This window comes from Prinia subflava, chromosome 15, assembly GCF_021018805.1.
Source record: "Prinia subflava isolate CZ2003 ecotype Zambia chromosome 15, Cam_Psub_1.2, whole genome shotgun sequence".
Classification (NCBI taxonomy): domain Eukaryota; kingdom Metazoa; phylum Chordata; class Aves; order Passeriformes; family Cisticolidae; genus Prinia; species Prinia subflava.
Window position 1 is genome coordinate 11380001 of NC_086261.1, and position 23674 is coordinate 11403674.

The window sequence follows — 23674 nt, forward strand, 5'->3', positions numbered from 1 at the left end:
CTGCTAGTAAACTCATTCTGAGCTCCAGACTTGTGTATAGCCAACCTCTGGATCTTCCTGTTGGTGTGGAAGTAGTAAGAGCAACTCCTTCAGCAGGTAACTTTAACAATTTTTTTCTATACTGTTGGTCCAGTGATTCATCTCCTAGTTTATAGAACTGTATCTCCCCAGCCTGCAAGATTCTGATTTACTGACACAGGAAGCACAGGACTGAAAAGGTGTTTTCAAATCATCATGTCTGTGTCATGTTACTGTTCTGTAAATGTATCAAGTCCCCGCAGGAAAGATGTTCCTGAAACTTACTGCTCTAATAGTTGGAAATGTAACTTTTGGTCTTAATCTGTTAATGAACAATTTATACCCACTTACTCATTTGTCAGCATTCCTAGGTTTGCTATATAGTGGGTTTTTTTACCTGAGGCACTCACACCTTCTTCTGTTTGTCTCTCCTATCTCCTGTCTTTCCTTTTCCCTCTTAGGTTTCCTTTTGGTAGGCTATATGAGCCTAATCTTAACTTCCTTAATCTCATCTGAATAAGGTTTTGTATTCCTCTATTGTTCTAAGAGCTCTTCTCTGAATTAGTTCAGTTCCAGTTTATCTTCTTCGAATAGCAAACAGAAATGCATATGATAGGTAATATTCAAGCTGCAAGACCGTTACCAGCTGTGATATTATTTGCCCTTATCCAAATCAAAAAAATAACACCAGGTTGTAAAGTTCTCTAGCTGTAGGTAGACAGTGTTATGTCTGCCTTAATCCTATAGGCATTCTACTATTACTAAAAGTAAATATGTTTGTTCTGACTTCAGGTCACTTGAGTTCCTCATCCATATACCCTGTCTGCCTGGCACCTTATTTGATAGTGACGTCCTGTTCGGACAACAGAGTGCGGTTCTGGAGATGCACAGTAGAGACAGACCTGAACAGCAAAACTGAGGAGAAGGAGACGTACCACTGGAGGAAATGGCCTTTAATGAACGATGAGGGGGAGGACAACAGCAGTACAGTGAGCATAGTAGGAAGGCCGGTTGCTGTTAGCTGTTCTTACACAGGACGTCTTGCAGTAGCATACAAACAACCCATACAGCATAATGGGTTTGTTTCCAAAGAATTTTCCATGCATGTTTGTATACTTGAATGCGAGTCCACTGGAGGATCAGAGTGGGTTTTGGAACAGACAATTCACCTGGATGATTTAGTTAAGGTTGGAAGCGTACTTGACTCAAGGGTCAGCGTGGATAGTAATTTATTTGTTTACAGTAAGTCAGATGCTTTTTTGAATAAGGACAAATACCTGGTGCCCAGTATCAAGCATTTGGTGCATTTGGACTGGGTTTCAAAAGAAGATGGCTCACATATACTGACAGTTGGTGTGGGTGCCAACATCTTCATGTACGGAAGGCTTTCGGGGATTGTAACAGATCAAACCAGCAGCAAAGAGGGAGTAGCTGTCATCACCCTGCCACTGGGAGGGAGCATAAAACAAGGTGTGAAGTCAAAGTGGGTGCTGCTGAGGTCCATTGATTTGGTTTCATCCGTGGATGGCACTCCCTCCCTGCCTGTGTCTCTGTCCTGGGTGAGAGATGGCATACTGGTGGTGGGCATGGACTGTGAAATGCACGTTTATGCCCAGTGGAAACACGCGGTCAGATTTGGTAATGGAGAAAGCGAAGTCTTTACTTCTGAAGACTCAACAGCACAAGATCCATTCAAAACAAGCGCAGCAGTGAAGAAGACCAGTGTAATTGATGGGGCAGGTATCGTGGATGATGTTTTTGGCACTCCAACTGTCATTCAGGACGGGGGCCTCTTTGAAGCTGCTCATGTTCTTTCACCTACTCTGCCCCAGTATCATCCAACCCAGTTGTTAGAGCTGATGGACCTGGGCAAAGTTCGCCGAGCCAAAGCCATTCTGTCACATTTGGTTAAATGCATTGCAGGAGAAGTTGCGATAGTCAAAGACACAGAAGCTGGGGAAGGGACTGGCCCTAAACGCCACCTTTCTCGCACCATCAGCGTGAGTGGCAGCACTGCCAAGGATACCATCACTGCTGGGAAAGATGGTACCCGAGATTACACAGAGATAGACTCGATTCCCCCACTGCCACTGTATGCACTGCTTGCTGCAGATCAGGATGCCACCTATGTCGCTGAAGAAACTTCTAAAATACCTCAGGGCTCTGAAGACCATACAAAGAGAAAAACAGAGGATCAGTACTCGGATCTGTTCCAGGTTCAGCCTGTTACAACTGAAGACTTTATAGATTTTGAGCCTGAAAAGAGGGAGAGTAAATCCAAAGTTATTAATCTGTCACAGTATGGGCCAACTTACTTTGGCCGAGAACACGCCAGTGTCCTTTCAAGCCACCTGATGCACTCCAGTCTGCCAGGCCTCACTCGACTGGAGCAGATGTTCCTTGTAGCTTTGGCAGACACCGTGGCCACAACAAGCACTGAACTAGATGAGAACAGAGATAAGAATTACTCAGGTTAGTAACTGACATATTATTGAATTGACATTCTTGTTCTTCTCAGCAAAGGTAAACTTAGTCCTTGGTTATTTTGGGATAACAAAGCTGAAAGCTAGTGTCACTTATTCCAGTTAGATACAGTAGAAAAGAAAAACAGATATAAGTACCTACTTGCAGCTCATACGTAATAAATAACTCATAGTTCATGTTCTCAGCAGCCTTAGAAACATACATCCCTCACACACTGTTATGGTAACTTGCATGTATGTCTGCTGTGGTGAGCTGCATACTCAAACGTGTGTTTTACACGGCACAGGAAGAGACACCTTGGACGAGTGTGGCCTGCGGTACCTGCTGGCCATGCGCCTGCACACCTGCCTGCTGACATCCCTGCCGCCCCTGTACCGCGTCCAGCTGCTGCACCAAGGTAACCGCACAGGGAGGGGCTTCACTCACAGCGTCTGCTTGCCTTTCATTTAAAATGTCATATTTCTACTGTCTCATCTTAATGTCCTATTTCATGAAGGCCATTGTCTTGGTGTAGGCTTCCCTGCGTGCACTGTAAATAGCAAAAAAAGCATAGCTCTAGAGTAGAAGATTCTGGCCTGTCTAGTTCCAGGCATGAATAAATTCCCCAGCCAGGTAGAACACAGATTGTATATGTAATTAATTGTTTCTCTTGGAAGAATTAAGACATTTCCTTACATTAGCATGGGTTTATCTTAAAGAATATTTTATTATTTTCATCACAGCAGGTTTTCTTTTTGCTCAGTCTGAGTAAATGCTGTTGTGAAATACTGAAAAGAAAAGAAGTTACCACCTAATGAGCAGAGGCAAAGATTTCTGTCCCAAAATGGGTCTGCTTCTGTGAATATTTTTCCTTCAGTCCTTCAACATACAATTCTTGTATATTTATAAATTGGGTACTGGGAATTGATGAAAGAAGTACAGAGGAGAGGACATCTCTCATAACAAGCAAAAAGATACTTCAGCTGTTCCTGCAACAGCTCTACTTCCTTTTGAGGAAATCTGTGTCTCTCAGATGCACCCAGCTCTTGGGTTGGAGACCCCATTTTACATCCCCGACATATTCCATTTGCTTGTTAGCAACTCTTAGTCTTCTGAATTGTATTGGTTTCTGTTACTGTTTAGGCCTGTCAACTTGCCATTTTGCGTGGGCTTTCCATTCTGAGGCCGAGGAGGAGCTGATCAATATGATCCCTGCTATCCAGAAGGGGGACCCACAGTGGTCTGAACTGAGAGCCATGGGCATTGGCTGGTGGGTCAGGAACATCAACACCCTCCGGAGGTGCATTGAGAAGGTACCTTCTACTGGTTACAGGCTCTAGCTCCATGGCTGCTGGACTAATTTTCCAAGTCATCTAATGTAAAAATACATTTTCAAATGTTACAGTTAATCAAAGAATCCACGATCAAAACAATTATCCTAGTACTCCAAATCAAATCCAATTACATGAGAGTCCTATATTAAACCCAAGCAGTGTTCATTCAAGAAAAACTGTTATTAGCTTAAGTATTTTTAAGTAATGGATTGCCAGAGGAATTTCACCTAATATGAGTTACTAGTAACAATTTTAAAGAAAATATTTTTATTTGCACATTCCTAATGTCCCACTGTGCTTGAGAGGCTTAGCTATCTGCATTAGTGCTGTTTTTCCGACTATTAAAAGCATTTACAGTGTAGAGCTCAGTTACACAGAAATAAAACATTCTCACAGAAATTAAATTTTGCTGCTTTGTAGAGATAATACAGCCTACCTGGCCATCCTCTGTGACAAATAACACAGGTTATTTAGCTAAAAGCAGCTTTTATATTTTCATCGATAATAGTGGGCTTTGTTCACTACAGGTTGCAAAAGCTTCGTTCCAGAGGAACAATGATGCCTTAGATGCTGCACTTTTTTACCTTGCTATGAAGAAAAAAGCAGTGGTGTGGGGCCTGTTTAGGTGAGTTCTGCTAACTTGAAGTTTGATTAAATCCTAATTGAACTAGGAATGCAAAGCAGAACTCATTCAAGAGTGCAGTTTAATTTCAAGTAATGTTGTTAAGTGATAGTATGCTAAGATACATAATAAATAGCTCTATACATTGCATTTCTTTATACAGGTCCCAGCACGATGAAAAGATGACTGCCTTTTTCAGCCACAACTTCAATGAAGACCGATGGCGTAAAGCTGCTTTAAAAAATGCTTTTGCTTTGTTGGGGAAACAACGTTTTGAGCAGTCAGCTGCATTTTTCTTGCTAGCAGGTTCACTAAAAGATGCTATAGAGGTATCTGCTTTTGAGAAATTAAGTTTCAGTTTCTGATTTGACCCATGTTACTGCATCCTTACAAGCTGTTCTCTGTTGAAGTTTTCACAAGTTGTGGCAGCACAAATGGGATGGTATGTCCACACAGGACCCCTTGTGCCCTGCAGACATACCATTTACCTCCACACTACTGTGAGAAGCAACTGGGAAGCTGATTTGAAAGCCAGAATAATTGTTCAGATACACCATTCCTCAGTGGAAACACTCTTGGGAGTACCACTGTGACCCTTCTGGCAAAAAGTTGTTTGAACTGCACAGTTAAATTGTAGCACTGTGTTCTACCTCCAGCTATTCTGCATGACCTCTTGGTACAACATTAACTAAAAATAGAAGTCAAGAGTTCTCTTCTGAAACAGTTCTGGGATTCCTTTTTAGTGGAGCTGTGATGCTGCTTGCCACAAGGGAGGTGGGAGTGTGAGAAGGATCATAAGCTAAGCAGTGTCTCTCAGGAGAGGATGGGAGTTAGAGAATCTTTAGAATACCTGTCTACTTATTTACAGTATTTTTGTCTTCACTTGAGAATGTATTTTCCTTAGAGATGGTGTGTAAAATATCTTAGCAGTGATGTAATAGCGTGAAAGTTGAAGTGTCCAACTATTCTACTAGATAGAATAAAAATAGACATCTTTATCTTCTGCCATAATAATTTTTAATGCTACGTACTGCTATACATATTAAAATCCCTAAAGTAGAGAAAAGTACACCTCTTTCCAAACAGAAGAAAATATTACTTGGATATATATCACTTCCCACATTTTTGACCCCAAAAAAATGTATCTGTTCTGTAAACATGTACTGCTATTCACTTTATTTTATAGAACTCCCTTTCCCTCATAAAACAACCTTTCCCCCACTGCTTATTGTAGGTGTGCCTTGAGAAAATGGAAGACATCCAGTTGGCCATGGTCATTGCTCGTTTGTATGAATCAGAGTTTGAAACCTCTGTCACCTACACCTCCATCCTCTATGAAAAGATTTTGGGTTGCCAGAAGGATGGAACTGGATTCAGCTGTACTAAGCTGCATTCTGATCCATTTCTGAGAAGTATTGCATACTGGATAATGAAAGATTACACACGAGCACTGGATACGTTATTGGAACAAACACCCAAAGATGATGATGAAAACCCAGGTAAGGGAAAAAATATTAATCTGATAGAGAAAACTTATTAAGAAAAAGAGGAGTGGGAGAAATGCTTTAAAACAATATAAATATCTGTTTTCAATTCTTTCCAAGGGTTGTCTTCAACCCTCTAACACCCAACTAAGTTCCTGCTGTCAGCTAAGCTCAGGAGAGCTGTCTTTCCTTGGCACTTCCATACAATGCTTCTCTAGTAATGAGTGCTGGTTGGTCTTTTTTCCAGTGGACTTAAGTCTTGCTTCTAGGAACTGGCAGTATTGTAGCAGGATTTCCTATCCCATCTCTTCAAGATTAATGTTAAGTGACAGTTGGCTACATAGGTTTCATATTCCCTATAGGAATTTCCTTGGGGAAATCTCTACCTGGATATTCATCTCAGCTGCCTTTTAGGTTAGCTGAATGCAATGTAACTGCGAGGCAAATGGTAGAATTTGTATCTTTCTACTCATCCAGCGCATACCTTTATTCTTTCTGTGGGGAATAAGTAATTATTTCATTTTATTTTGGTAACTAGACCCAAAATTGTCTTTGTTTGTGTGTTTTGATAAATCTCTAATGCAGGGAAATAACTGCAAAACAGAATAATACCATCTGAAAGGCATTTTCAATAAATCTGTTTATTCCTCAGTTATCGTCAAGTCCTGCAATCCTGTGGTGTTCAGTTTTTACAACTATCTTCGGACCCACCCTTTGCTCATCCGAAGATACTTCAGCTCACCAGAAGGAACTCTGGCCACCTTAGGTCTAAAAACTGAGAAAAGCTTTGTTGATAAAATTAATCTCATAGAAAGAAAATTATTCTTCACTACTGCAAATGCTCATTTTAAAGTGGGCTGCCCTGTACTAGCCCTTGAAGTCCTTTCCAAAATTCCAAAAATAAGAAAAAAGTCTGCTGTAGCTGGAGAAAAAGATTCATCCAGTCCTTCAATCCAGGCCGATGTTTCAGATTCCAAAGCCCTACAGGATGGTGCTGGAAGTGGTGATATAGACTGGTCAAAACCCATTTCAACTTCCTTTGCTTCAGGGAGTGCTGCTGATTCTTCAGCACAATTTGACTGGAGTCAACCAGCAGTAAAATTTGATGATGAGCCACTTACTCTTGATTGGGGTGAAGACAAAAACGGGTCAGATGAAGAAGACAAGGATGTTGGGATAATGATGAAAAAGTCCGATTCTAGGAGTGAGGATGAGAGGACCTCAGACACCAGCATGGCTCAAACACCACGTGGGGATGTTTCTGAGGCAGGAGACACTGAGGTTGATGTTATTGCTGAGCAACTGAAGTTCAGAGCCTGTTTGAAGATCCTTATGACTGAACTGAGGACTTTGGCTACAGGTTACGAAGTGGATGGAGGAAAGCTCAGATTCCAGCTGTACAACTGGCTGGAAAAAGAGATTGCTGCTATGCATGAAATATGCAACCACGACGCAGGGGACAAAGACTACTGTAAAACATACACCAAAGTAAACGGGGATCTGCTGGACCCCGAAGATATTTCGGATAAGCCGGACATTGGCTCGTACGAGCGGCACCAGATCGAAAGGCGGAGGCTGCAGGCAAAGCGAGAGCACGCCGAGAGACGGAAGTGGTGGCTGCAGAAGAACCAAGCTCTGCTCAGAGTCTTTCTCAGTTATTGTAGCCTTCATGGGGCACAAGGTGGAGGTTTAGCATCTGTGAGGATGGAGCTGAAGTTCTTGCTGCAGGAGTCACAGCAGGTAAAGCAAATTCAATTCATTTCTGCTGATGAATGTGAACAGTTCTAGACTGTCAGTTACATCAAATGCATGAATATCTGCCTAGACAGATGGTGCTAATATTCTGCAAGTCTAATGATCATGATAATTTTAATGTTCTTGGAGAAAGAACGTGCTATTGAAGTGTTCTGCTTTTCCCAGTATGGATTATTTGGTTCTGAAGAATCTGCTATGTGAGGTTCAGGCTCCTTATGGAATATAAATGCTGCTGGTTTATATTGTAGCTGCAGCGTTGTATATATTACTATGACATAATTTTGGTCACAATTTCTAGGTACTTATAAATAAAATTCACAGTTACTGAAGCAATACAAAATCTCATTCCTAGACCTCTGCAGATCATGCAGAGGAGCTAAAAGAAATACAGTCTTAGCTTCAAGGTTCAACAAATAATATAAAGTCAGACAGGGTGCTACTCTCGTTACTCTGTTATGGCATTTTCTATCTTTCATACAAAAGGAGATGTTTTACAGTAACTGGTAATTACTACACTGAGCTACAGCAGATAATCTGATACTGGGCAAGTCTTTTAGCATGCTCTAGTCCTAGATTTCTCCTGTTTCAAATAGGGGCAACAGACAGCTGTTTTGGTGGTACTTGCCTTAGAATGTTCATTAAAGAATTTTCAAAAGTTCTGTTTGTTTCCCCTTGAGAAATTTGGCTTTATTACTAAACTCAGAGCAATGACTATTGTATCAACTTGTGCTACTGCAAGTACATTTTTTAATTTGTGGTTCTTAACAGACAGTCTCCACACTTCCTAATGAACTACATGAAAATACTCTTCCTGCATGAAATCAAAAGATGTTCCAGCAAATTTGGCTGTCAGGTCTGAACCTTGTTATTACAGTAAATAATAACTTGCTTTTGACAGTAAAATCTTGTCTGTACTGAGCTGACAGCAGTAGAAGAGGATAAAAAACCTGGGAAATATAATTAAGATGTAAAATTTTCTCTATTTTTTTTTCAAGGCAATGATTTTAAATACAATCTTTTCTTTTAAACAGGAAACTACTGTAAAGCAGCTTCAGTCTCCACTTCCACTACCCACAACACTACCACTGCTTTCTGCAAGCATAGCATCCACAAAAACTGTGATAGCTAATCCTGTGCTGTACTTGAACAACCACATCCATGATATACTTTACACTATTGTGCAGATGAAATCACCACCACATCCTAATATTGAAGATGTCAAGGTAATTCATAGCTTTAATCTAAGGCCTAATGTTTGATGAAATGGAAGGATAGTAGGAAAAGACAGGAATGAGCACAGGGTGAGTTTAGGAAAGTTTGCTTTTTTAACAGTTTGGATGGTGCCATTTTCTTTACAATGCGGATTTCATTGAACTTTCCAAGAAGTCCTTGCATTTCCTCTTTTTAAGAACTGGACTGGTTTTTTTGCATTGTGAAGCAGAACCACATATTTTGTTACTCCTGGAGACCAATGGAGTTTATAAGCACATAACTGAGGTAAAAAAAGTGATTTTAGATAAAACTATTATATTGTGACTACACAAACTTTTTGTAATTTATGTATATTGAGTAAGCTATTACTACATTGAACTGCAGTGTTATATAGTACAGCTTCCAGGAGCCAGTCCATAAAATTCATTGTCATAACAGGACATGCTTAATCACTGCTTCAATATGCTCATTTACTGTGGCTCTTCTGTATTAGAATCAAGTTAATTATCTTGACATAATATTAGAAGGTGCTGACTCTCATCAAATTATCTTGAACAAACAGTTGTGATTTTTGTAGCTCTGTGTTGCAAACTTAAAATAACAGTTACTATTTCTTGCAGCTGTTTTAAAACTAGGACAGTCCTGCAGAACACATTTCCAGTAGCATTTAGAAAGAAATGTATTTTAGTCACCTTTTATATAAAACATAAAGCTTATTGGTTTTCTTTATTTTAGGTGTACACACTTCATTCTTTAGCAGCTTCACTTTCTGCATCCATTTATCAAGCACTATGTGACAGCCACAGTTACAGGTAAAGAGGGAAGTTTTCATACAGTCCTAGTTCTGCAGTCTATACTTTGTGCATCCTAAATGGAAATTCTTCCTGCATGTGACTTGAAAAGGGATTAAATGTTTGTGTATGGGTAAAGATACTTGTCCACATTAAACATTGCTAACTTTGATATGCCTGATCAATTTTACACAGATAAAATAATACAAACCATTCAGGATTTTTCAATATACAGTAGGAAAATATGATGGCACTCTCACTTGGGACACTCACTTTCTCATCAGAAAAAAATTTATTTGTATGTAGCAGTCAAACAGAAGCAAATCAATTTACTGGGATGGTTTATCAAGGACTGCTTTTGAGTGATCGACGCAGACTGAGGACAGAAAGCATTGAAGAGCACGCAACTCCAAATTCATCTCCTGCTCAGTGGCCTGGTGAGACTAAAATAAGGTTACTTTTAGCTCCACTTGACCAGCTCCATGTGCCAGAATCATTTCACTGTCCTGTATGAGGGATGAAATAGTGGATAATCAATGATAGATATTTCTAGCTTAGTTCTCAAAATAGTAAGTCTTTTACTTCTTCACATATCAAAACAAATAAAAATAAACTTTGTATATGACAGACATCTTGCTTGAAGAAGAGACCATGATCTTTAGGATAAACTTAATGACAGTTTGTCACCCCAAAACATTTTTCTCCAGTCTGCCTAACCCCCTAGCAATGCCACCCCTTACTGTCTCCACAGTGCTGTCCTACATGTATGCTGTACTTGGTGTAGCCATCAAAGCAGCTAAATCTGATGTCCAAGCACAAACTGTGGAAATGCTGCAGAAATTTCATAGGCACACTGAACTACCCAGAGTGTTTGCAGAGAAGTGCAGTGCAAAAGTCCCAGACCCAAGAGGGCTTTTTATAATTTTAATCTATATGATTTTAAGAAAACTATTGATAGTATGTTTCATCTGAATAAAAGCATCATGTGCCTACTAGTGTTTACCATAAAATGTAGAGGTAGAACATTTTCTCCATTTGTCCTCCCACTCATTTAATCCCAGAATTCTTTTCCTCTCTGCAGGTGTGAGTTCCCTTATCAACCTGTTAAGCTCGGCTCAGGACGAGGACCAGCCCAAGCTGAACATCCTGCTGTGTGAAGCCGTGGTGGCCGTGTACCTGAGCCTGCTGATCCACGCGCTGGCCACCAACTCGTGCAACGAGCTGTTCCGGCTGGCGGCGCACCCGCTCAACGGCCGCATGTGGGCCGCCGTGTTCGGCGGCGGCGCCAAGCTGCTGGTCAAACCGCGCCGGCAGTCCGAGAGCATCCCAGGTACTGCTGCTGCTGGGGGCTGTCACGATCCAAGCGGGAGTCGGGATGGGTTCGTGTGATCTCAGAGTGCAGAAAGTACTCGAGGGGACAATAGTTTAGTCATACAACAAATGCATCTTTATTGAGTGCCAACAACACTTGTGATAGAGGGAATGAGAAAGGAAAAATAGGATACAGAGCGAGGAAAGGGGGGCAGGGGGATATAGGTACCAACGGCAAAGACGTCCTCGTGGCGTGGCGTCCAGCAAATGGATCTGTCTTTGTTCCATGGGGAGATCCTGAAGTGTGAGTCACAGGGGGAAGCTTTTATAGTCATTTCAGAAGCGGGGGGCACCTGGCCAACGTGGGGGGACCACCCAAGAGTCATTGTGAGGAGCCCCGTTGCTCTGGGAATCAGGGGCAACCGTTCAGATCAGGCAGGTTTGGGACAAGCAGGTCTGTGCCTGGCCGCTGGTAAGCACAGGCTGTCCAGCCGTCCATTGTCTGCATACAGGTTCCCATGGGAGCCAGCTCCAGTCCGGTGGACACACCTGCAGTTCAGTGCTTGGTACACACACACCGTGGGTTAGGCCCAAGCCCCTTGTACACAGTCCCTTTCTTGACAGGGGGCCTTGACAAGGGTCATGAGGCAAAACCAGGGACCCTCAGGCCCTGACTCTCACAGGGGACCCACCTCGTACCTCGTACCAACCACTGGGAGATCCCGCCTGCCCACTGGGAGATCCCGCCTGCCCACTGAGAGATCCCGCCTGCCCACTGGGAGAACCATCCTGCCTTTTAGAGACCAAAGCAGAATTTAAGGAACTGCTTGCGAGAAAACAGATATGTGAACTAAAAAGCTGGAACAAATCATAGCCTTGTAGTTGTGCTTTGTAAAGGCAGCCAGCACGTTTTGAATTTGCCATAAAAAATGTATAGTTACTATAGTGATAATAGTAATGTTATGTGCTTACTTATAACATTTTTCAGGACTTTCAGCCATTATTTTTAGGGAAAAAACCCGAGGTGTGGGAGATGTTATTTAATGACTACAGTAATTAGGAAACAGTATTTCTGAAATCAGTTTCTATTGTGAGGTAGGATTTTACATAGCATAAGACCACAGAGAAGAAATACCAGCTTCATCTGGCAGAAAAACAGCTCATGCATTTGTAAGCTCCAACTAAACCCAGGATTTTTACAAAGACAGATGAGCAAGTGTTAATATGCTGCATGAGGAAAAGCAAAAGTGGAGATTGAATTCAGTCTCTGAAGACAAAGACAGATATAACCCTTTGTGATAAACTTCAGCAATACTGAAATCACACAGACTTTTAAATCACCAATAGGCTTGAAACTTATGCAAAAATTAGACATTCCCTCTTCAGAATATAAAACCAAACAGTAATAAACATTGTGCCATTACAAGTATGAGCAACAGGTATTTGTCATTCATGGAATAAGTTAAACTCATTTAGGGCAGTTATTTTCTTAAGGTGATAGCATGAATAACTTCTGTAAGTTGTGTTCATTTGAGATGTATTCTGTTTTCCTTTAACCTTCAAGCTGCTACAGCTTCTGATGTTTCAGAGGATGGTAACCAAGGTTTGTAAAGACTTGCAGTGTAGATGAGTGTTGGTAGTGGCTTTTTTGGACAAACAGAATAGTTTTTAAATAGCTAGCTCCCCTCTAATAAAGTAAGTGTGATCTTCAATGGTACCTAGCCAATAACACTTTGAAAAACAAATTCCAAATTAATATTTTGGTTACAGTTAAGGCATTGTAAGTCATAACACTTTAAAGTAGACTTTGGTTGTCAAAAAGCCTGTCTTTCCATTCAAATTTTCTTTGCTACCCTAAGAATTCCTTGGTTTATATTTGAGTAACTGCTAATTATGCAGCATACTGTTTAGTGATATTTTGCATATTACTTAATTTCTCAACAAAGTTTCTGAGTTTCTTTATTTCTTTCTTGAGAAATTTTTCAACTAAAAGACTTTTAAAAAGCTACATCTACTAAGAACTGAAACTAGTATCTAAATGTAAAGCAAAATGTATTTTTCATAATACATCCCATGTCTAAATGCCACAGCTATTGAATTTATCATAATGAAACTTTTTTATGATTACACTTACTTTATTTAGGCTGGCTTTGATTCTAAATCAATAGAAATTAGTACCAATAATAGTGGTGTTAGTTGCTTCAGTTATAAATTACAGACATGTTAAAGACACAATACTAACATCAACTTTTTTAATTACCTGAATTTAGCACCTCCCGTTCCATCAGAAGAAATGGATAAACACCGCCGTCGGTTTAACATGAGAATGCTGGTCCCAGGAAGACCAGTAAAAGACAGCAATGTACCACCACCCGTACCTGCAGAAAGACCCTCCTACAAAGAAAAGTTTATTCCTCCAGAACTCAGCATGTGGGATTATTTCATGGCAAAGGTAGTTGAGAATTCCACTAAGTTTTAAAGGAAAAAAAAAAGTGAAAACTTTGAGCACTCTTAGTAGTAAGATGCAGAATATTATCCTCATAATAAAAGACAAAGGGCCTACAAGTTATTACTTCACTTTCCAAACATGCACTTGTCAATAATAGTGATTAACGCTTTTCCCCCTCGCTAATTACTTATATTTTTAGGGACATTGACTTATGGGTTAAATTGCTGTCATTTAAACTCTATGAGAGTCACTAATGAAGTCAGAGAAGAGGTGAGAATATTGTTTTTATACAGACTTTTGCTTTGCATTGCAGCCCTTTCTCCCTTTGTCAGACAGTGGTGTTATATACGATTCTGATGAGAGCATTCACAGCGATGAGGAGGAGGACGACGCTTTCCTCTCCGATGTGCAGATCCAGGAACACACTGATGCCAATTCGTACAGGTCAGCAGCAGTTGTCACTGTTTTAGTATAACTATATCATGCTTACCTTTGCTTCTAAATTAAAAAAAAAAAATGGATCTTTGCACCATCCAACATATATCAGGCAATTTTAGTACTGTGGGCAGATTTGACTATGGCAATAGGATTGCAGAAATTAGAAATTCTCGTCACAATAACAGTTCCCCATTTACTTGCCAGAAAAAAGGGATTAGGAAGTTAAAGTTGTGTGGTTTGCAGTTTTTTGGAGAGGGGAAAACAACTGAGAAACACCCATTTTCATTTTTAAGACTCAGCATAAGGTATCATAATGCCAGCTCTAGAATAATGGTTCAAACATGTAGTTTTGAATGAGGTACAGGTTAAATAGAACCTTTCTAACCTGTGTATTTGCTTGAAGAAGAAAAATACTCTGTAGATAACTCTTTGTTTTTTAACACAGCTAAATCTGTTCTTTTTATACAGCTGGGCTCTTCTACATCTGACAATGGTAAAATTAGTTCTGCACAACATTAAGAACTTCTTTCCCATTGCTGGTCTGGAATTCACTGGTACGCTAAATCCTGCTTTACATTTTATTTTTCAATATATGTGGCTTTCTGTCAGACTTCATGTTAATTCTAACTTTAAAATTCAAATAATTAAATACCTTATTTATTACAATTGCCAACATGTACATTTCCTTTCAAGATCTTTTTTGGATGGTTATGTTATTTATGGGGGTTTTATACTCACTGGAACTTAGGGGATTTTTCTCTAAGCTTTACTTTATTCATATTTCTGTTTAGATCTGCCTGTAACATCTCCGTTGGGCGTTGCTGTAATAAAAAATTTAGAACACTGGGAACAGATTCTTCAAGACAGAATGGACCAGTTTGAAGGCCCACCTCCAAACTACATCAATACTTACCCCAGTGACCTGGGTGTAGGGGCAGGACCAGCTATTCTCCGCAATAAAGCGATGATTGAACCTGAAAACACACCTTTCAAGTAAGTATTTTTTGCCTAGCAAAAACAAACATTCTTTGATGACAGAAATTCTAAAGAGCGTTTCCTTCTCATGTTACAGCCAAACGAAGGTTGTCTGTCTCTTTGGTCTAGTAGCCAGTGTTCTACAGAAACCATTTTCCCACATCCCTTTGTTCGTTCTTATGCAGCTGCCTTTCTCCTGCAGCTGCCTTTGCTTACTCTGCTGCACCTTTCACAGCTGCAACAAGAAAGAAAAATGAGGAAGGAGCAGGGGTTGTAGGAATGGAGGGCAGTGGCTGCTGCTGGGAACACCCTATTCAACCTGTTTTACTATTCCTTCAGTAGCAGTTGTCTCTCACCCAGTCCCAGCAACAGAAGAGTTATATAATACATGAGATACATGGGGGAGGAGAAAGACAGTTGTACTAAGGTCCTTTTAAGGCTAATCCTCCTGTGTTTAGACAGTGTCATGCCTGGAGGTGTCTGTAAATGCAGAATCTGAACTGTGTTTTTGACTCAAAAATAGCTTGCTTTTCTCAATATATTAAGCTACAGCTGAGTCAGTCAGCAGTGCAAAGTGACTCAGCAGTGCCCTGGCAGCCAGGGGGCCACGCGTGTCTGGGGTGCAGCAGGGACAGCAGGGCCAGCCAGGCAAGGGAGGGGATTGTCCTGTCCTGCCCTGCACTGAGGTGACCTCACCTCCCGTGCTGGGGCAGCTTTGGGCACTGCAGTATAATAAGGATATAAAACTCTTAGAGAACATCCAAAGGAGGGCAGTGAAGATGGTGAAGGGTCTGGAGGTGAAGCCATGTGAGGAGCAGCTGGGGACACTTGGTCTGTTCAGCATGGAGGGGACTGAGGAGAGACCTCCCTGCAGGTACAACCTCCTCGTGAGGGAAGAGGAGGGGCAGGCACTGATCTCTGCCCTCTGGTGACAGTGACAGGACACAGGGGATGGCCTGAAGCTGTGTCAGTGGAGGTTTATGTGTGTAATTAGAAAAAAGGCTCTTCACCCAGAAGGGCACTGGAACAGGCTCCCTGGGGGAGTGGGCACAGCACCACCAACAAATTCCAGAAGTGTTGGGTCAACACTCTCAGGCACACAGTGGAATTCTTAGACTTGAGTTAGATTTCAGTGATCCTTGTGGGTCCCTTCAACTCAGGATACTCTGTGCTTCTTTCCTTCCTCTGCTTTATCCAGATCAAAAGATTACTCAGCTCTTCCAGCAAAAAGGCTCTGGCATTTTCTTGTGAAGCAAGAACTTCTTCAGGAGACTTTCATAAGATACATATTCACAAAGAAAAGAAAGCAGAGTGAGGTAAACAAAGGATGTAACTTTTTTTAAAAACAAACTTCAATTATAATTGTTCCTCAGTCTCCTCAGTATTTTTCTTCTCATTTTTCATTGACATTTCAGTTTCTCTCATTTAACAATGTTTGGATTTTTTTCAAAATCAACATGACTGTCATGTTGTTGATTGGGATATCAACTGAATCAAATACTTTTAAACAAGACCTATCTCACCTTTATGTATTTGAATACTGATAAAGAGAACATTTACAATAACAGTAATAAGCAAAGAAATTTGAATATTATTTTTTGTGTGTCATATTGAAAAGAAATTTAAATGTGCTATTCATTTGTGTATATGTATATATGCATGAGTAATATATACATATAAAAGTAATATTATATAGTAATATATAATATGGGGCTTTACAAATTGTACCAGTTACAGCTGTTATGTTCTAACTGAAAATTTAAACCAACACATAAATATCATGGGAAATAAGAATATTATTTAATATCTTTTAGAATTCCTGTAAGTATGGAGTTTGTGTGTGTATTACTCCTCCATTTATTTACTATATCATACATTTTGTGTTCATCTAGGAGGCATTACATTTTAAGTGAGTTTGTTTAGATTCCTGTCTTAGTTTCTGTGCCTTTTATAAAAAGTTAAAAATACATTTGTCATCATTTACTGACAGAGTGGCCTTTAAAATCTAGTTTGGAATGTTTCATTCTTTTTTTATATTTGTTTGTGCATGTGTTTTGTGTTTGTGACTGTGTGATGTTATGTAGTCTGTAGAAGATCGTGTGGAGCAGGTCAAACAAAACTGCGTAGCAGAAGATCACAAAAACAAGGTAGTATCCCTTCTCCCAAACCTCTAGCACATTCCTAAAAGTTCTGTGGAACTGGCTTTTCTTTTCTAATGTGACTAACAGAAGCTGTGTGTTCTATGTAGTCTGTGTGACAGGCTTTTAATCCATGAACTAACTTCAGATGTCCTGATAATTGGGATGAGTGAACACCTTGTAAATAGTGTTGCACACACAACTTCGTGTTTCTTACACTCAAATATCACTTTTGGCTTCTAGAACACCAAAGAGTATGAGAAGTCTAAAGTTTAGCTACTGAAATAATGCTAAGGCCACTGAACTTTTCTTGCATGAGTTTTGTATAGATTTTTGCACTCTGAATGTGCCACTACAAAATGGATTTTCATGCTAATTGAAGTTTTTAATAAATGTTTTGTAGGTTGAAGCAGATCTTGGATATCCTGGAGGAAAAGCAAAAATCATTCACAAAGAATCAGATATGATAATGGCATTTGCAGTGAACAAGGTAAGCCTCAAATACTACAAGAAATGTAATAAAAGGTCTTAACTATAGTTAGTATAAATTTTGTATTTGTGCTGCATAGGCAAACAGCAATGAAATTGTTTTGGCATCTACACATGATGTTCAAGAACTTGATATTTCAGCTCTACTGGCTGCTCAGTCATTTATATGGATTGGGGAAGAATATGACAGAGAGTCTAAAAGGTAGGATTGTTTCTTTGTGGTTATATTAATAAGAGTATCGATTATCTGTGAGGCTGTGTCTATATTACCTGTGTAAGCACACACAGAGCATACAAAAATGTTAATTACTCTTCTTCAGGGGTAGGTTACAGGTTGCTTTGCAAATGAGGGGAAAGCATAAGGAATAATTACTGTCTTTAGGCATGCCTGCACTGCACAGTGAAGTAAAATCCCATGTGGTGCATAAGATAATAAAGGAAGTGCCAGCTTGGACACCCTGCAGTTCCCTTGCATCCGTGCAGTGTGGAGGCAGCTGGGGTAGCTGGTGCTGGTTGTTCCTGTCCCCTCCCTTCCTGAGAACTGTGCATGCATCAGCTGCAGCGAGCTCTGCTCTGTGCCAGCTCCCTGCACATTCTTCTCAAGGGAACTTACATTCTTGTATTGGGATTGTCTCCTGAGATCAAACAGGCAAAGATTTGGGGCACGTGGAAAGAATTTGTACAGCATGAGTGCAGGAATTACCAATTTATAGTCTGATTATTGTCACTTCCTCTGCCCGCTGCCATTAAGCTCTTGAGAAATGCGCACAGGTCATTAGGAGCAAAGAAGCATTTGTGTAAAGCAGAGCTGTTCTTTCGCAGCTCCGATGACGTTGACTTCCGCGGTTCCACCACAACGCTGGCTCCTTCCACTGCCCCGTCCTTTGGAGTGAGTCAGATCCAGCCATCTCCATCCATGCCCTGGCTAGGCACGGGGCAAACCAGCACTGGAGCTGGGGTGGTGAGTGCTTCTGTGTGTGCAGCTCAGCAGAGCGGGCTCTATCATCTGCTATTTAGTAGAGAGACCTGGTGTGCATTAGTCATCACACTGTCAATCCAATATTGACACAAAAGGCCAACAGCAACCAAGACCTGGCCAAAAAGATAAGCCAAACTAAGCATTTTCTCATATACTGTGGCACAGAATTATTGTGATATAGAAAATAATGGGACAATCTGGGTGGTTTTCTTTCTTATGGGAACTTTGATGTAGGACCATTCAAATAATGTTAGCTTAATAGATTTTTTTTTAACTAGACGACACTCACCACATAGTAGCATAAACAAAATTCAATAGTGTGTTTATGTCTTTTTCAAAATTATTTTAATTTTTCTTTGTTTCATGTAAAGCTGATTAAAAGAAATCTGAATAACGTCAAGAGAATGGCTTCACATCCAGTCCATCAGTATTGTAAGTGAATCACTAGTATGGAATTGATGATTTTCTCCAGAATACTGTACTATTAATGATGATCTTTTAATCTTAGATCTTACAGGAGCACAAGATGGAAGTGTCCGAATGTTTGAGTGGACCAGGCCACAGCAGCTGGTGTGCTTCCAGCAGGCTGGGAATGCCAGGGTGACAAGGATGTATTTCAATGCCCAGGGAAATAAGGTGAGTACAACATGTAGGGTTTGGGGGGTGGGGTTGGAGTTTTTATTCATAAGGAAATGTTTGGTTGTGCTGACCTCCAGTGCAGTTTTAACTGCAGAACTGTTAGGATGCCCTAGAACAATGATATTGTGCATTTTGGCTGCATGTGGGAGCTTTGTAATAAACCCTGACCCTTATTCTCCTTTCTCTTCTCTCAGCTCCACACTGCTATCCCGTATCCTGTTTGCCACATTTTCACACTGTTTGTTCTCCCTCCTCAGAAATCTGCATTCCCATGTGGTGATCTTTTGAAATTAAATATCTTTTTTAAAAATTACAGACATTCCCTGTTTTATAGATGCACACTTGTATCAGTAATAGAATCATTAAGGCTGGGAAAGATCCCCAAAATCATCAAGTCCAGCTGTCAATCAGTATAGGCACAGATCTTCAAGAAGTGCCTCCCACTTTGCATTCTGGCCAAGATGAAGTTTTCATAGAATGCATTACCTAGAAGAACCTGCAAGACAGGGGTAATTCAGCCCATGAGTTGAGGGCTGTGAGTGTACTCCACTAGAGTGGAGAGCAGAAAGAGTACAAAAAGACATGCTTTGGCCAGAAGTGACTCTATGAGCGATATGAGATGCAGAAAGAAGAGTGGAGAGAGAAGGAAACTGGGAGGAAAACCCATCTCGTCAGTTTTTCATGCTGCCCATTCTATTATTTTAGCAGGTCTTGTCTGCATTTTTACTGACAAAATATTTAACTTCATTATAGTTAAAAGCTATAAAAAGAGAATTAAAGGTGTCTGGACATGACTGTACATAACTATAAAACAGCAAAGGTGAAGTAGCTGGAAATATAAAGAAAGTATCTCTCAGCATATCTATTTTCAGGTGGCATAGAATGTCATTTAAACTTAATCTAAAAATGTATTTTGACTGTGCTTTGAGATATTGCAATCTTACCATTATGTGGGAATCAATCTTAAGTCAGAAATTAAGGTGTACTTGTTTCTGGGCTTCACTGAAGGTCATTCCAGCAGGACTCGTGAAACTCAACTAGAAAGAGAAAATATAAAAAATATTTCTAAATATTTCTAACATTATTTTGTAAAATACAGGACATGCTGATAGAATATACAATATTAAGTGTTATTCATTTTGGCTAATAAATATAGCTCAGTCATTTTACCATGACTGCAGTCTTTCTGCAATTGTTCTTATCATGCTTTTATGGCATGCTATCCTGCATCTTACTTTTTTAAGCATTTTCAAGCAGAGTCATGGACTAATGATGTCTTTGTTAGCTTTAGCATCTAACATTAGGATTTGAAAGATAAGCTTCCACACTTTCTGCATTTCCAGAAAAGAACTGAGTATGCAGGAGAGCATCAATCATTAAATAATCATTAAATAATTAGCACGGAACTCACTTGGTTTTTAAACTAGTTTTTTTGACCTGATGATTGTTGTTACCAATACTCAATTTGCAGGAAGGTTTGGTGGTTGAGGTGGGTTTTTCCCTGAGGTCAGCAGTTGCTGTCATGAGGCATCCAGTAACCCCCATGTCAGGCTAATAAATGCAGTTTGCTCCTTGCAGTGTGGTGTTGCTGACGGTGAAGGTTTCCTAAGTATTTGGCAAGTAAACCAAACCACCTCAAATCCTAAGCCCTACCTGGTGAGTAAACAGAATATTTTGTTGTTGTTATTATTATTGTAGAGAAAAGCAGAGTCTTTGAAACTTGAGACAGGCCCAGAGCATATGACTTTAATGAGACATATTTGATTTTGCTGCTTTTTAATTGGCACACTTCATCGAAACAGCTGCAGAGTTTCAATGTACATTTTGGAAAACCAATTGCACAATACCATAAGCTACAGTGTAATTACAAATACTCCTTCAACATTACCCTTGTTTAAATTAAAGATCAGAGCCACAACTAATGACTTTATAATCCCAAAACTTAGTAAAAATAAATTCTTCAATACATTTTGCTGGTTCTTAACATAAAGACCATGCTTAATTTAAAATTCATGCTGTTGTCATACACTATACTGTGGATTTGTTGTTTGTCACTTATTGTAGTATCTTTTCATTTTATACTGGATTTTAATCCATTGTTCCATCCTCAGTTTCAAACTGTCAGTTTTTACTCTGTTTCAAAGACTCCTTGTGTTTTGCTATCACTAACATCAGACTGACAGTAGTTACTTTTGATGCAAATAACAACTGATAAGATTGCACTTTTCTGTTTGTTTTGTTTTTAATAGAGTTGGCAGTGCCACAGTAAAACCACAAGTGACTTTGCATTTATAACCTCTTCAAGTCTAGTTGCTACATCGGGACAATCCAATGATAACAGGTGTGTTTAAAGAAACAATGAAGAATTTCAAAACTACTTATTCATCTCCCTTAACCTGCTAAGCTCTTGGGCATTAATATGTGGCTGACATTTTAAGGCTCATTGTTCTAAGTTTTGTTACAGCTTGAACTTGGCCAGATAATTTCTTTGAATATCATTTCTTCACTTGCTTGTTTCCAAGTTTAGTTTTTGTGAGGAGTGGTCAATAGTCAACCAGTTTTTTCAAGCTGTATTCCAAATGCAACTACTTTGATATGATGCTGTTGCTGGGGGTAGAAATCTGTTCAGCAAAGCAGGATAATTCTTTTTCTCTGAAGAGAATAACTTCTGTAATTATTTGACACAGCCTTTCATCAGTACACATTTTAAGGGTAGAAGGTATAGTTCCACTAAGAAACATAAAAGGCTGAAAAAAAGAATGAAAACTCCTAGTTCTTTGCAAATGCTCTCCAATGACTACAGAGGGTTCAATTCGGCCTTCTAGACTGACATAAAATGTGAATACTTTTGGAGTCACATCACCCCATTAATCACTTGGCAATAGGCCATAATGGTTTTGGTTTTTTCTCCTTCAGAAACGTGTGCCTCTGGGACACCTTGGTTTCATCTAGTAACAGTCTTATACATGGTAAGTACTGTGGTGAAAATTAAATCTCTGCTTCTTACTGGCTAAGGAAATACAGCTTGTGTGGGCTTTTGGGGCAAGGGGAAAACCTTAGACTGGGAAACAGGTCTGAGTTTGTGTTGTACACTAGTACATGCACCAGACTGGTTCTGCATGTTCTCTAGCATGATGTTAATCTGCTCTGTATGGAAAAGTATGAAGAAAGAACATCATAGAATGGTTTGGGTTGGAAGGGACCTTAAAAATCATCTCTTTCCATGCCCCTTGCCATGGGCAGGGACACCTTTCACTAGACCAGGTTGTTCAAGATCAGCTATACTTTTTTAAATCAGGAATTTACCTGAACTTCATATGGTGAATTTTATATTTTCTCAGATTTCAAATTCAGGTATGACCCTGTATTCTAAAATAACTTAGACTGCGTGTCATGCTTTCTTGTGCATTAGATCTAGGTATCTCTTAAGAGAGCAATAAGCTGTCAGCTGAAAAGACATTACCCATATGAAGGAATGTGTCTGCAAAGTTAGAAAATATTCAGGTAGCAATTTACAGAAGAAATGCATTTTAAGGTTGAGAGCTACTCACGTTTTCAAACCCATTAAATTCTGACATCCTTCTTCAGCCTTCACTTGTCATGACCACGGTGCCACAGTACTTCAGTATGCACCCAAGCATCAACTGCTCATTTCTGGAGGTAGGAAGGGATATATCTGCATCTTTGACATCAGGCAGAGGCAAATCCTTTTCACCTTCCAAGCACACGAGTCAGCTGTTAAGGCCCTTGCACTGGATCCTTCCGAGGATTATTTTGTCACAGGCTCGGCCGAAGGCAACATGAAGGTAAGGCAGGACAGAGGAGCTGGGTTCTGGAGGAGGGTGTTTGGCTGAAGCACTGTATTGCCACATGTAAACAGCCAGATAAATGCAGTAACAAATAAAAACAAGCCCCAAAACCCCCAACCTACACTTGATGTACAGCCTGCTTGCTTTACATTTATAATGTAAACTGAAATATAGAAACTGGTAGACTTCTAAAACAAGTAGGTTTTGTCCTCCACTAAAGAACAGTCTTTTTAAGGTTTTGAGACTGATTTTAAGTGGATAAAGCAAACTGCACGGTTCTGAAATCTTACCTTTGTTTTTCCCTCACTTAAAAATGTTCTGGCTTTGCTGTTGGACATTTCTCTGTAACACAGGGGGCGCTCAGCAACTTCAACATCGTGTAAAGTTTCTGTATCACCAAGTTCTATTTTTTTCTCCTGGGGCTGTAGCCCCAGACAGCTACTGAGAGGTCAGAGTAGCAAGAAACAAACATGAGAACAAGTAAACAAAATTAAAAAAAAAAAAACCAAAAAAAAAAACAAAAAACAAAAAACAAAAAAAAAACCAACCAGAAGTTCAGTCCCTGTTTTAAGGGGCATTTTACCTGTCTACTAAAGGAAGGAAGCATAGCATGGTGAAGAGGAGGTTTCTTTCCTTTTAGCTGGGGGACTGCTTAACAGGGGCTTTCATGGCCTTGATGAGGCTGCTGCTGCTTAGGACACAACAGGGAGCTGTGCTCCCTACCACTCTGCTTATTAATTGTGCAGCTTCCCTTCTGCAGCATTCCTT

At 40.0% G+C, this 23674-nt stretch overlaps 1 protein-coding gene across 2 annotated transcripts in view; it reads left to right on the forward strand.

The window, feature by feature from the left end:
* Positions 1-23674, forward strand: part of DMXL2 (Dmx like 2) — a 48384-nt gene that overhangs the window by 22918 nt on the left and 1792 nt on the right. For both annotated transcript variants that reach the window (XM_063413065.1, XM_063413066.1), the window contains 27 exons: positions 1-96; positions 811-2490; positions 2789-2899; positions 3625-3794; positions 4343-4440; positions 4601-4766; positions 5672-5936; positions 6574-7661; positions 8708-8899; positions 9624-9700; positions 9986-10116; positions 10761-11009; positions 13261-13442; positions 13753-13883; positions 14346-14431; positions 14669-14870; positions 16051-16168; positions 16937-16999; positions 17394-17480; positions 17560-17681; positions 18302-18440; positions 18830-18890; positions 18967-19094; positions 20676-20753; positions 21347-21438; positions 22014-22066; positions 22686-22903. The exon at positions 1-96 is cut by the window's left edge and continues 132 nt beyond it. In XM_063413065.1, coding sequence (XP_063269135.1) covers positions 1-96; positions 811-2490; positions 2789-2899; positions 3625-3794; positions 4343-4440; positions 4601-4766; positions 5672-5936; positions 6574-7661; positions 8708-8899; positions 9624-9700; positions 9986-10116; positions 10761-11009; positions 13261-13442; positions 13753-13883; positions 14346-14431; positions 14669-14870; positions 16051-16168; positions 16937-16999; positions 17394-17480; positions 17560-17681; positions 18302-18440; positions 18830-18890; positions 18967-19094; positions 20676-20753; positions 21347-21438; positions 22014-22066; positions 22686-22903 — 6083 coding nt within the window. The remainder of the gene's footprint in view (positions 97-810; positions 2491-2788; positions 2900-3624; positions 3795-4342; positions 4441-4600; positions 4767-5671; positions 5937-6573; positions 7662-8707; positions 8900-9623; positions 9701-9985; positions 10117-10760; positions 11010-13260; positions 13443-13752; positions 13884-14345; positions 14432-14668; positions 14871-16050; positions 16169-16936; positions 17000-17393; positions 17481-17559; positions 17682-18301; positions 18441-18829; positions 18891-18966; positions 19095-20675; positions 20754-21346; positions 21439-22013; positions 22067-22685; positions 22904-23674) is intronic.